General features: G+C 42.0%; 1 protein-coding gene across 1 annotated transcript in view; it reads left to right on the top strand.

Annotated features, from left to right (window-relative positions):
- Nucleotides 1–3,771: 3,771 nt before the first annotated feature.
- Nucleotides 3,772–14,335, top strand: part of LOC311146284 (microtubule-associated serine/threonine-protein kinase 3-like) — a 28,376-nt gene continuing 17,812 nt past the window's right edge. The window contains exons 1-4 of the mRNA XM_084182777.1: nt 3,772–4,134; nt 6,409–6,497; nt 7,331–7,403; nt 7,486–7,507. Of these exons, the coding sequence (XP_084038903.1) occupies nt 4,049–4,134; nt 6,409–6,497; nt 7,331–7,403; nt 7,486–7,507 (270 nt within the window). The 5' untranslated portion in view covers nt 3,772–4,048. The remainder of the gene's footprint in view (nt 4,135–6,408; nt 6,498–7,330; nt 7,404–7,485; nt 7,508–14,335) is intronic.

Here is a 14,335-nt window from a genome sequence, read left to right as displayed (position 1 = left end):
AGCTGGGCTGACGAAACGCACCACTGACTTGGTGCGGGGAGCAGGAATGGGCCGGACCGGGCTGACGACGCGCACCACTGACTTGGTGCGGGGAGCAGGAACGGGCCGTGCCGGGCTGACGAAGCGCACCACTGACTTGGTGCGGGGAGCAGGAACGGGCCGTGCCGGGCTGACGAAGCGCACCACTGACTTGGTGCGAGTGGCAGGAACAGGCCGGACCGTACTGGGAACACACACCACTGGCCCTACGTGGGGATCAGGAACAGGCCGGACCAGACTGGCAACACACGCCAGTATCTCTCGCCGTGCCTCTACATCCTCCTTCCCCCTGGTGACCAGTGACTCCCGTAACTTGGCGGCCTCCTGCTGCCCCGTCGTCCACGGCGTTAGCCCCCCCCTAAAAAATGTATGGGTTTCACTCCTACCCGTGGCCAAGGCCTCCATCCCTCTTGCCAGACTCGCACTCATCTCCTCCCAAGTCCATCCTCTCTCCTCGTCACGCTGCTTGATCCAGTCGAGGTGGGTTTTTCTGTCACGATCGTCAGGGAGAGACCAAGGCGCAGCGTGATGAACAAACATACTTTAATTAGTTAAAGTTTAAAACACAAAACAAGAAACGACTCGTGACGTCCAACGGTATCAATGACCGAACACGGAACAAAAACCCACAAACACAAAGGGAAAACAGACAGTTTAAATATGGCTCCCAATCAGAGACAACCAGCCAACAGCTGACACTCATTGCCTCTGATTGGGAGTCACTCAGGCAAACATAGAATACAACAAACTAGAATGAACACCACAGAATGAACACACCCTGGCTCAACATATAGAGTCCCAGAGCCAGGGTGTGACACTTTTGACCACGACTGTACATCATGGGATATCTGAAAACTTGTCTTTGACCTGGTGGAGAGGATGGGAATCCAAAACACATTCAATAAATAAAGGCGGTTGACAGGCATAGCCTGGTTTTACGGTTTTATGAAGCAGCACCCAGAATTATCCATCCGTATCCCACAAGCAACCAGACTGGCTTGAGCTGTTGACTTCACCCCCACCATGACCTCTACCCTGCCACACCCTCCGCCACAACCTCTGCCACAACATCAACCTCTGCCACAACCTCCACCCCACAGCCTACCCAGCACCCACAGGTCTCCAGTGACCTTGCTCCGAATGTTGGTAAGAAAAAACATCAGCACTTATTTTAAGAAATACTGTACATAGAAGCATATAGAGTGATTAGAAATAATTGTTAATTGAACCAATAATCATGAGTTCTTGTTGTTTGTTTGTTTTTGTTAAAAGTACCAGTTCTACAACAACAAACAGCAGCAGAGGTCATATTGGAGTTGTCCCACAGGCCAAGGATACAGGAGGCGAGGCCTAGGAAAAGAAAGCCTGAGTCGGCTACAGTCCTGACGGCCTTATCCCACTAGAGGTTCCTGGAGGACAAGTCAAAAAAACTAAGAGAGAAGGAAGATAGCCGTGACACTGAAGAAAGCCGTGACACTGAATAAAGCCGTGACACTGAAGAAAGCCGTGACACTGAAGAAAGCCGTAACACTGAAGAAAGCTGTGTCACTGAATAAACACTGAAGAAAGCTGTGACACTGAAGAAACCTGTGACACTGAAGAAAGCTGTGACATTGAAGAAAGCTGTGGTGCCACTGAAAAAGGGTTGTTCCAGTATCCAAAACCACAACATACACCCTAAAAGAAGGGGATGCAGAATGCTTGTTCAGTAACGAGCTCTTCTCTGTTACCGCTGGGGACTAGATACGGTGCCAGCACTGTCGGAGGTCGGCTCACGAGCTATGCTCAAATTGAACTGGGGTGGGATTCACTTGCGACCTCTGTGTCAATAAAAAAATCTGGGACAATGCCATTGTGTTAAGTTATTGTCATTGTTATGAAATGTTTAGTGTGTGTGTTTAATCAATATTTAATCAGTTATATTCCAATGAATTTGTCATTTTTAAAATAAGGAAATATTACAAACTATTGATTACTAGGGGTGTAACGATTCGTTTTAACAACGATTCGATTTGTATCACGATTCGTGGTTGTCGATACGATTCAAGGACGATATTGGTTCATTTAGAACGATACGATCCGAAACGATTCAGTGACTTGAAATCGATTCAGTAACCTTTTAGCCAAAAATTCAACCAGTGTGACTGAAGTAAATACCTGGATACTGGACAGTGCATGTGAAGTTTCCTAGATTCCTGTTTCTTGTAAGGACCGCAATGGTGGCTTGATAATTTCTCGCTCGTCGGCTTCTCCTCTGTCGTCCGCCATGCTATGTTTTGTTGTCTTTGCGCCTTTGCGCTGCTGCTGGCGCGGGGCGATGACATCACGGATAGGCAGACTGAATCGAGTAATGTTTAAAGCCTTTATCATTAAAAGTGCTAAGAAAAAACATCCATATAAAGTCTGACGTGCTTAAATCCAATGGGTTATTTCCTAGTATCGATACAATCGATTTATTACATTTTAAAACGATGTTAGATTGATATATGTTGTCCAAAAGGCCAACTCGCCGAGCACAGATCGATGTAGTTGGATCATAGGAATATAAATCGATACATCGATGTAGTAGATGGATCGTTACACCCCTATTGATTACCGTTTGTTCTTGAATTTCATTTTAAAGACTGCTGGGATTTAAAAATCTTGCCTTATTCAAATGATAGTGAGTTTAGTTTAACTGTACATAATGGAGTGTAAGAAAAAGGTAAAAGAAGAAAGACAATTGATTTGCAGGTGAGATAAAAAAATAGGGACCATTCTGTGAAACCCCATGGCACAATCTACTGTTGGGGTAAAAACTTACCCCAGGGAGGGGGGGCATCTTACCCCGGTAGCTGGGCAAAATCCCCCTTTCCTACAAAATACATTTTATTAAATAACTACAAATCTGTTAACTGTAGCCATTTATTTTCCTTTTATAGTTTGTTACCCTAAGCATGGCCATCATCCACCTACATGGGGCGTCTTACCCCGTGTTCAGAGTTTTGTCAGACAAATTAAAATGAAGCAGTTGAGCTGACAAAGCTCAAATGACTCTTTGGCTTCTCTTTTGAAGCTCAAGTTTCCGAAGAAGCTTATTTACATATTGCTTTAGCTCCCTACTGCCGAAACCAGAGGGTTTTGTATCACTTTAGGGGAATAACTTATGAAATACACTTCACATGAAATAAATAAAGGTTTTATTCATGGTTATTGATTGTGAGCCCAGTGGAGGACTTAGGAAATGTGATATTTGTTATCCTCAGCCATAGTAAAAAGCAGACAGACAAGCTTGCAGAGCTGTCTAATGGGAGTTTAAATCGGAGCTTCCTGGGCGTTGGAGAGGAGAAACGTCATAGTCCTACTCATCGTCGACATCTCTAACGCACAGATACTGGGGCATGTCAGCCCTAGCTATGGAAACAGAATTTCCATATAACATAAGGGTGTATTATACACTAGTGTAACACTGGTGTTACAGTTGAAAAGCAGCATAATAGTTGCACTAGTTAATATTTTATCCATTTGCCAGAGGCTTTTTAAATAGTCATGCAAACATCATACAGTGACAGTAAAATCGATGTGAAAAGCATTATCATTATTTTACATAAGCGCGCCATTAGGCTACATCCCCCAGCCTAAATGACAACTTCCTCCCCTTGGCGGCAATCCCTCCTCCAATTGATGGACTGACACATGTATCTGCGCGGTGTTAGCTGTTGCTGGAAACTTTGTATGAGTGAACATGTTTTGGTGATTGAGAAAGATTCCAGAGTGTAGTGCGCGAAGGATGCATTTCCGAAAATTCACAGGGAACAAATAAAGAGATGATGGCATCATCTACGGTTGCTTAGCGCCTACTTGCCTGAACTGCCACGGGCATGGAGTCAGACAGTACCAAGAGTTTCTGGTTTCGGACACTGAGTGCTCTCCGCAACATTTCGAGGAAATAACAATTATGTTATTCAAGTGATAGTGGACATTTACCAAACTCGATTCAAAGTATCCCTTTGCATCGCTGTAATTCATAATGTCTGATCAGAATTACTACTGGACTGTTTTGCCCAGCTACAAAACAAGTTTTGTGACTGGGGCCATGATGAAAAGATCAAAAAGGTAATCTGATTTTCTTCTATCAACCGACTTGTTGAACTATTTTAATCAGTGATCATGCAAGTTTTTATGGATGGGACCGTGCAGCCTATTGAATTAGGCATTTTGGTTGTCTGAGTCAAAGCTTTAGCACAAGACTACAGGGACAACTATTCAGGAAAATGACGTCGCATATTTAATAACCATAAGGCTATGTTTAAGATTTCCTTCAGTTACAGCGTACATTTTCATTAACAACAATAGCACAAATTGGACCTTGTTTTCACGTTGATGTTCAGTCTGGTTTCGTGTTGTGATTTCTCTACTCTACAACAACGTGTCGGATTACATCCGCCCTAGTTTTGTTTCCGATAGAGAAACGTGGCCATTGTAGGCTATGGGGTTATTGTTGCCTATGATGTTTTGACTTACAGAACCCGCAGCTGTATAGGGAGGGACTCCGTGTTCTTCATGCAGAAGGCTCACAACATGTTCGTTACAGTATAGGATATAATCTAGCAAAGATATATAAGTAAAACTGTATAATTTATTCATATTAATATTTAGTGATATTAACTTTATAGAAAAGTCAGGGTAAACATTTAATATTTCTTGGGTCTCTAAATCGGAAAGCGTTCCACAGGGATGCTGGCCAATGTTAACTCCAATGCCTCCCACAGTTGTGTAAAGTTGGCTGGATGTCCTTTAGGTGGTGGACCAATCTTTATACACATGTTGCAGTTCTTGACACACTCAAACCCGTGCGCCTGGCACCTACTATTATACACTGTACAAAGGCACTTAAATCTTTTGTTTTGCACATTCATCCTCTGAATGGCACACACACACACAATCCATGTCTCAATTGTCTCAAGGCTTAAAAATCCTTCTTTAACCTGTCTCCTCTCCTTCATCTACACTGATTGAAGTGGATTTAACAGGTGACATCAATAAGGAATCGTAGCATTCACCTGGTCACTCTATGTCAGTGTTTCCCAAACTCTGTCCTCGGGACCCCAACGTCTAGCCCTAGCATTACACAGATGATTCAAATAATTAAAGCTTGATGATTAGTTTATTATTTGAATCAGCTGTGTAGTGCTAGCGCAAAAACCAAAACGTGCACCCCTTGGGGTCCCGAGGACCGAGTTTGGGAAACACTGGTCTATGTCTTGGAAAGAGCAGGAGTTCCTAATGTTTTGTCCAGTCAGTGTATGTGTCGTACAAGTTTGTCCATAGCCTACTACAGTTTTTTTTAAATCCTGCCGGTGGATGTGGACAAATCTCATGGTGCGTCTGACAGCTAACACCAGCAGTGTCAACCGCCAAGCATTCACCACAATCTCTGTTGGTTCATGACACATCTGTCGGTCTACTATTTGTACTTAGCTTCCTGATGCATGGTACTGTGCAAGTCCCTGCAAAGTCCCTACAAGCAATACAGCTTGTTGTTTAACTGAGACCGAGATATACATTATTTATATTGCCTCAGAGCATTGTGGTTATGATTTTGATTTAATCTTGGAAGGTTGTTTTTGCAAATGAAAATTGGTTCTCAAACAATTGACCTGGACAGATCAAAGTTGGATAAATGTATATATTAATTACATTCATTTTATTACAAGGGGATCTTTTGTGTTTTCAGTTTAGTTCTTCTATTAAACAAACATCTCTCCCAGTTCATGGCTTTGGTTTGAGGGGCATGAATCTGATCTCCATGCCGACCCAGAAATGTCAGGCTTAGTTGTCGTCTGAGCTCCTCAATTACTTTAGGTCACTGCCAACGAAATGGCATTGGTATTACAGTGGCCCTGTGGCAGCGCAACGTCAACAATGGGGCTGGGGATCAGTCATCTACGAAACAAACAAACTGAAAATGAGTTCCTTCCATTCTGTAAATCTACCCCGGGCCATGGAGACATGGAGCCTGGTGGGGACACACCTGCAGGCGCCATAGCCTTCCAAGAACAGAGACAGCGTTCTTAACTAATGGACTGCTGAGCTGACTAATTTGTGTTAAACAAAAGTTGTCCAATTGAACCAAATTAGATGGTAATTCTACTGCCTACGATGTGAGGTAGGGCTACAAGCCAAAAACAAGAGCTCCAAATTGTTTTCCAAGACAACATTTAAATTAGAAATGAATTCCACAAACGTGGTGAAATGTACATACTGTATCATTCAGGCCAAATAATCATAACACCTGCATGTTACAACCAAGCCCCAATATCACGACTCGGTTTACATTCCACTACTCTAATGTGTCACACAAAACAATTCTCTCCCTTTTCCACACAGTTGCCGTAACAACAAGAGAAGGAGTCTGGCAGTCGGGACCCCATCGCCCACACTCTCACGACCTCTCTCACCTCTCCCCCTCGCCACAGGTAGGTGTTGTTTTCAGCTGTCTCTGCACTGCACTCAGCATGCGATAAAGAGAGAGCAGACCAATCAGTATGTTGTAAAAACATAGCAGACCAATCAGTATGTGATAAACGTATAGCAGACCAATCAGCATGTGGCATTAAAGAGACAGCAGACCAATCTGACCTTTCCAGTGCAGTATACCAGCTAACCACATGATGCTATACAGTATGTTCAGAGTTTTCTCAGACAAATGAAAATGAAGCAGCTGAGCTGACAAAGCTCAAATTACTCTTTTGCTTCTCTTTTGAAGCTCAAGTTTCCGAAGAAGCTTATTTACATATTGCTTTAGCTCCCTACTGCCGAAACCAGAGGGTTTTGTATCACTTTAGGGGAATAACTGATGAAATACACTTCACATGAATTAAATAAAGGTTTCATTCATGGTTATTGATTGTGAGCCCAGTGGAGGACTTAGGAAATGTGATAATTGTTATCCTCAGCCATAGTAAAAGCAGACAGACATGCTTATTTTCATCATAACAAATCAGGTTGTCTAGACAGTTTATAAAAGTTGAATGCTACGGACGGAGTTGAGAGTTATCAAGGGAGCGTGCATTAGGCCTATCACAAAACCCTGTCCTCTCCAGACCACATGCTCGTAAATACGCGTTGAGTTGATTGAATTCAGTTCCACCAGAGACTGATTGCTTTGTATTTAGGGCCGCTTGTCCTTTACTTGTGCGTCATCAGCTCCCAAGAATGACAGCATACTGCAGTTATAACAACCTATTTCTTCATTATTAAAAACATGTCCCAGTGATAAAACACTGACAGTCTGATTGTTGTGTTTCAGCTGGAAGTAGTCCCCAAGAAAGCCCCCGAAATGTCTCCGCTAGTGCCTCCGCCAACTTCCAGTTTGCGCGCAGGTAAGCAAAAGTACAATCCTCCTTTCAATTATTTCAATTTAATAGAAGCAATTAACTTTCTAATTTGGTGGTATTATTGAAGGAGTTATACTCATAAAAAGCAGGTATGCAATTCATCTCAGAATTGTCAAAAGGCACCTTCACCTTTGCACACAATAGGTAGCTAAACCCCCCCCAGAAATGCATAGAAAAGTGATGGTACTGTAGGTAACCTTCATCGCTCTTCCATGACAATGGCAATGTATCAAAAACCTCTATTAGAAATGAGGACGGTGCTTTAGAGTGAAACCAGCCGAATGGCTCTAGGGCCACTCGCAGGACATGGGACTTGGCATTTGTCAGCGCAATTAAAGGGAGAGTCGGTGCGCAGTACGCACACTCATTACTCGGAGCTGCCGTGATGATGCGATACAGACAGCCTTATCCCGAGCCTATCACGCTTCATATATACTGTAAGCAAGCCCACTAGTGGGATACAAGCACCCCCTTCAGTATTAAACAGTTGCAACCCAGTCAGGCTTGAGGACAGTGAGACAATGCCTTTTATGGTACAGTATCAGTGTACCACACCATAAAGCTATAGAGAGAAGTGGGGGAAATCACATGAAACATTTTGGCCATGCACAAGGTTACATCAGCTTACATGACACAGTTACATTTACTGAGGGTTCCGAGATACCAACGTGGACATAGATGCTATGGGTCTGAATACTTATGTAAATAAGGTATTTCTGTATTTTTTATTTGATAAATCAGCTAACATTTCTAAAAACCTGTTTTTGCTTTGTCATTATGGGGTATTGTGTGTAGATTGATGAGGGGGAAAAACAACAATTTAATCAATTTTAGAATAAGGCTGTAACTTAACAAAATGTGGAAAAAGTCAAGGGGTGTGAATACTTTCCGAATGCACTGTAGATGCTATGGCTGTAGTATGTAAGGTGTTGTGCTTGGATAGTTGTTGGTACTCAGACTGCAGTCCTCTGTGTGCAATTATTTGGCCATGTAATCAATCCCATGTGGCGACATGCTTGAAATACTGACACAATCAAAGCTGTTATAAGGACTTTCTTTGTATGGGAAATTCCAGGGGTACGTCTAAACATTTACCAGGTGCTGAAAGAAAGTGTGTTTTGATGAGTGAGGGAAAAAAGTATTTGATCCCCTGCTGATTTTGTACGTTTTCCCACTGACAAAGACATGATCAGTCTATAATTTTAATGGTAGGTTTATTTGAACAGTGAGAGACAGAATAACAACAACAAAAATCCAGAAAAACGCATGTCAAAAATGTTATAAATTGATTTGCATTTTAATGAGGGAAATAAGTATTTGACCCCTCTGCAAAACATTACTTAGTACTTGGTGGCAAAACCCTTGTTGGCAATCAGAGGTCAGACGTTTCTTGTAGTTGGCCACCAGGTTTGCACACATCTCAGGAGGGATTTTGTTCCACTCCTCTTTGCAGAACTTCTCCAAGTCATTAAGGTTTCGAGGCTGGCGTTTGGCAACTCGAACCTTCAGCTCCCTCTACAGATTTTCTATGGGATTAAGGTCTGGAGACTGGCTAGGCCACTCCAGGACCTTAATGTGCTTCTTCTTGAGCCACTCCTTTGTTGCCTTGGCCGTATGTTTTGGGTCGTTGTCATGCTGGAATACCCATCCACGACCCATTTTCAATGCCCTGGCTGAGGGAAGGAGGTTCTCACCCAAGATTTGACGGTACATGGCCCTGTCCATCGTCCCTTTGATGCGGTGAAGTTGTCCTGTCCCCTTAGCAGAAAAACACCCCCAAAGCATAATGTTTCCACCTCCATGTTTGACGGTGGGGATGGTGTTCTTGGGGTCATAGGCAGCATTCCTACTCCTCCAAACACGCCGAGTTGACTTGATGCCAAAGAGCTCGATTTTGGTCTCATCTGACCATAACACATTCACCCAGTTCTCCTCTGAATAATTCAGATGTTCATTGGCAAACTTCAGACGGCCCTGTATATGTGCTTTCTTGAGCAGGGGTACCTTGCGGGCGCTGCAGGATTTCAATTCCTTCACGGCGTAGTGTGTTACCAATTGTTTTCTTGGTGACTATGGTCCCAGCTGACTTGAGATCATTGACCAGATCCTCCTGTGTAGTTCTGGGCTGATTCCTCACCGTTCTCATTATCATTGCAACTCCACGAGGTGAGATCTTGCATGGAGCCCCAGGCCGAGGGAGATTGACAGTTCTTTTGTGTTTCTTCCATTTGCGAATAATCGCACCAAATGTTGTCACCTTCTCACCAAGCTGCTTGACGATGGTCTTGTAGCCCATTCCAGCCTTGTGTAAGTCTACAATCTTGTCCCTGACATCCTTGGAGAGCTCTTTGGTCTTGGCCATGGTGGAGAGTTTGGAATCTGATTGATTGATTGCTTCTGTGGACAGGTGTCTTTTATACAGGTAACAAGCTGAGATTAGGAGCACTCCCTTTAAGAGTGTGCTCCTAATCTCAGCTCGTTACCTGTATTAAAGACACCTGGGAGCCAGAAATCTTTCTGATTGAGAGGGGATCAAATACTTATTTCCCTCATTAAAATGCAAATCAATTTATAACAATTTTTACATGCGTTTTTCTGGATTTTTGTTGTTGTTATTCTGTCTCTCACTGTTCAAATAAACCTACCATTAAAATTATAGACTGATCATGTCTTTGTCAGTGGGCAAACGTACAAAATCAGCAGGGGATCAAATACTGTTTCCCCTCACTGGACTTAAGCAGCGTTTTCCTGTGTGAAATAAAAAGGGACTCAACGAGCACACTATTGTTCTGGCTTACCCGGAAACTGCTGCATACTGGTATTGATTGGATAGCCTCCCTTTCTCTTCCTCTTTAGCTGTATAAGAACTTTAATATTACTATTATTCATAATAATATATTTTACATTTTTAGTCATTTAGCAGACGCTCTTATCCAGTGCGACTTACAGTTAGTGAGTGCATACATTATTTTATTTTATTCATACTGGCCCACCGTGGGAATCAAACCCACAACCCTAGCGTTGCAAACTGAGCTACATCCCTGCCGGCCATTAACTCCCCTACCCTGGGCCAATTGTGTGCCGCCCCATGAGTCTCCCGGTCACAGAGCCTGGATTCGAACCAGGATCTCTAGTGGCACAGCTAGCACTGCGATGCAGTGCCTTAGACCACTGCGCCACTCGGGAGTACTCAAATATATCTGGGATATGAAGCCGAAGAAACATCCTATATCAGCTGACTAATCCTTGCCCCGATACCCACAGAAACCCCAAATCTCATTAAGTCAGACCTGATTTGTCAGCCATAAGCTGGTTTTTCAGGGCTAGAACCTGACACGAGGAATATTGTGCCAAAAAATGTTTTTATTCAACCTTTATCTAAGCAAGGCGTCATGCTGAGACAACGGTCTCTTTCACAGATGAGCCCTTCATGAACACGTCAATAAACAACAATTACACTATACATACACTACCGTTCAAAAGTTTGGGGTCACTTAGAACTGTCCTTGTTTTCGAAAGAAAAGCAATTGATCATTAGAAAACCCTTTTGCAATGACGTTAGCACAGCTGAAAACTGTTGTGCTGATTAAAGAAGCAATAAAACTGGCCTTCTTGAGACTAGTTGAGTATCTGGAGCATCAGCAATTGTGGGTTCGATTACAGGCTCAAAAATGCCATTTACAACATTAACAATGTCTACACTGTAGTTCTGATCAATTTGATGTTGTTTTAATGGACAAAAAAATTGCTTTTCTTTCGAAAACAAGGACATTTCTAGTGACCCGAAACTTTTGAACGGCAGTGTATACAGTACCAGTCAAAAGTTTGGACACACCTATTTATTCATGAGTTTTTCTTTATTATTCTACATTGTAGAATAATAGTGAAGACATCAACACTTTTAAATAACACCTATGGAATCATGTAGTAACCAAAAAAGTGTTAAACAAATCAAAATATATTTTAGATTATTCAAAATAGCCATCCTTTGCCTTGATGACAGCTTTGCACGCTCTTGGTATTTCTCTCAACCAGCTTCATGAGGAATGCTTTTCCAACAGTCTTGAAGGAGTTCCCACATATCCTGAGCACTTGTTGGCTGCTTTTCCTTCACTCTGCGGAACAACTCATCCCAAACATCTGAATTGGGTTGAGGTCGGGTGATTGTGGAGGCCAGGTCATCTGATGCAGCATTCCATCACTCTCCTTCTTGGTCAAATAGCCCTTACACAACCTGGAGGTGTGTTTGGGATCATTGTCCTGTTGAAAAACAAATGATAGTCCCACTAAGCCCAAACCAGATGGGATGGCGTATCGCTGCAGAATCCCTTGGTAGCCATGCTGGTTAAATGTGCTTTGAATTCTAAATAAATCACTGACAATGTCACCAGCAAAGCACCATCACAGTTCCTCCTCCATGCTTCACGGTGGGAACCACACATGTGGAGATCATCCGCTCACCTACTCTGCGTCTCACAAAGACACGGCGGTTGAAACAAAAATCTCAAATTTGGACTCATCAGACCAAAGGACAGATTTCCACCGGTCTAATGTCCATTGCTCGTGTTTCTTGGCCCAAGCAAGTCTCTCTTATGGTGTCCTTTAGTAGTGGTTTCTTTGCAGCAATTCAACATGAAGGCCTCATTCACACAGTCTCCTCTGAACAGTTGATATTGAGATGTCTGTTACTTGAACTCTGTGAAGGATTTATCTGGGCTGCAATCTGAGGTGCAATTAACTCTAATTAACTTATCCTCTGCAGCAGAGGAAACTCTGTCTTCGTTTCCTGTGGCGGTCCTCATGAGAGCCAGTTTTCATTATAGCGCTTGGTGGTTTTTGCGACTGCACTTGAAGAAACTTTAAAAGTTCTTGACATTTCCGGATTTTGACTGACCTTCATGTCTTAAAGTAATGATGGACTGTCGTTTCACTTTGCTTATTTGAGCTGTTCTTGCCATAATATGGACTTGGTCTTTTACCAAATAGGGCTATCTTCTGTATACCCCCCCCCCCCCTACCTGTCACAACACAACTGATTGGCTCAAATGCATTAACAAAGAAGAAATTCCACAAATTAACTTTTAACAAGCACACCTGTTAATTGAAATGCATTCCAGGTGACTACCTCATGAAGCTGGTTGAGAGAATGCCAAGAGTGTGCAGAGCTGTCATCAAGGCAAAGGGTGGTTACTTTGAAGAATCTCAAATATAAAATATATTTCATTTGTTTAACTTTTTTTGTTACTACATGATTCCATATGTTGAATTTTATAGTTTTGATCTCTTCACTATTATTCTACAATGTAGAACATAGTCAAAATAAAGAAAAACCCTTGAATAAGTAGGTGTCCAAACTTTTGACTGGTACAGTATATAAACACATTAATTACACAATACATGAAAGCAAACACAAAACACTAAATGTTAACACAATCATGTGAAACAAACACATTCTTCAGTAAAAAGGGTCTTTAACATCAATCCAGAATTACCCTAGAGGCACCAACTTTAAGGACTTTTGGAGATCATTCCACATGAGAGACGTGAAAAAACTAAAAGCAGATTTAAGAGCGTTGTGCCAGTAACCGAAAGGTCGCTGGTTCTAATCCCCGAGCCGACTAGGTGAAAAATCAGTCGATGTGCCCTTGAGCAAGGCACTTAACCCCTAATTGATCCTGTTAAGTCGCTCTGGATAAGAGCGTCTGCTAAATGACTAAAATGTAAAATGTAAAAGATTGAAGGGGTCCGGGTCTGGTAATTTATACGTCTGAAGGTTAACAATAATTAAGGTATGGCTGAAGTTTATGCAAGAGGCTTTATAGCAAATAGAGCGTAATGCATGATCTACGAGGCTTCAAGTATGGCCAGCCTACTTTGTACTTCCTGATACCAAATGCAATGATGTTGTGCTGAACCTTTGTGCTATGATAAACTGCATCCAATGGCTTCAATACAGTGGCAGCTGCATTCATATAGACGATTCATATAGATGATGACTGAATGATTTGTTTTCTGCTACAAAAGTGGTTGAGCTGAAGGGTGGGGAAACGTGTGTATGAGAAATTACTCATTAAGCAGGTGCCATTGGGTTCATGGCATTGTGGTGTGATGGCATCTTGTCAGGTGTTCAGCACCTTGACTCCAGGCCGTGAGCTTCTGACAGCTTCACTGTGTCAATGAATGTGTTTGTGTTCTAATTGTTCCTTTCTCTCTCTCTAATCTCTCTTTCTTTCTTTCTTCTTCTTTCTTTCTTTCTTTCTTCTTTCTTTCTTTCTTTCTTTCTTTTCTTTCTTTCTTTTCTTCTTTCTTTCTTTCTTCTTTCTTTCTTTCTATTTCTTTCTTTTCTTTCTTTCTTTCTTTCTTTCTTTCTTTCTTTTCTTCTTTCTTTCTTTCTTCTCTTTCTTTCTTTCTTTCTTTCTTTCTTTCTTTCTTTCTTTCTTTCTTCTTTCTTTCTTTCTTTCTTTCTTTCTTTCTTTCTTTCTTTCTTCTTTCTTTCTTTCTTTCTTTCTTTCTTTTCTTTCTTTCTTTCTTTCTTTCTTTTTCTTATCTTTCTTTCTTTCTTTCTTTCTTTCTTTCTTTCTTTTCTTACTTTCTTTCTTTCTTTCTTTCTTTCTTTTCTTTCTTCTTTCTTTCTCTCTCTTTCTCATAATGTGATCACCCAGCCACCTGGCCCTGCACTGAAAGTTAGGGAAACATTTGATCATTTTTTCCTGTTTTGTCGATTAAATTATACCTCCTTTAATAATGTTAAACAGCCTTTGGTAGTGCTTCATGATTAAATCTTGGGGATATGTAAGAGATTTAAAAGCTCATAAGGTGCTTTTGTTGTTTCCTGGTTCTTCCAGAGCGGATGGCGAAGATGGTCTGTGGCCTCCGTCCCCTCGTCAGGCTATGGCACCAACCCCCCCAGCTCCTCA

This window comes from Coregonus lavaretus (assembly GCF_964263955.1).
Source record: "Coregonus lavaretus genome assembly, chromosome: 19".
Lineage (NCBI taxonomy): Eukaryota > Metazoa > Chordata > Actinopteri > Salmoniformes > Salmonidae > Coregonus > Coregonus lavaretus.
Note: the sequence above shows the minus strand (reverse complement) of the source record. Positions and strands in the feature narration are given on the sequence as shown.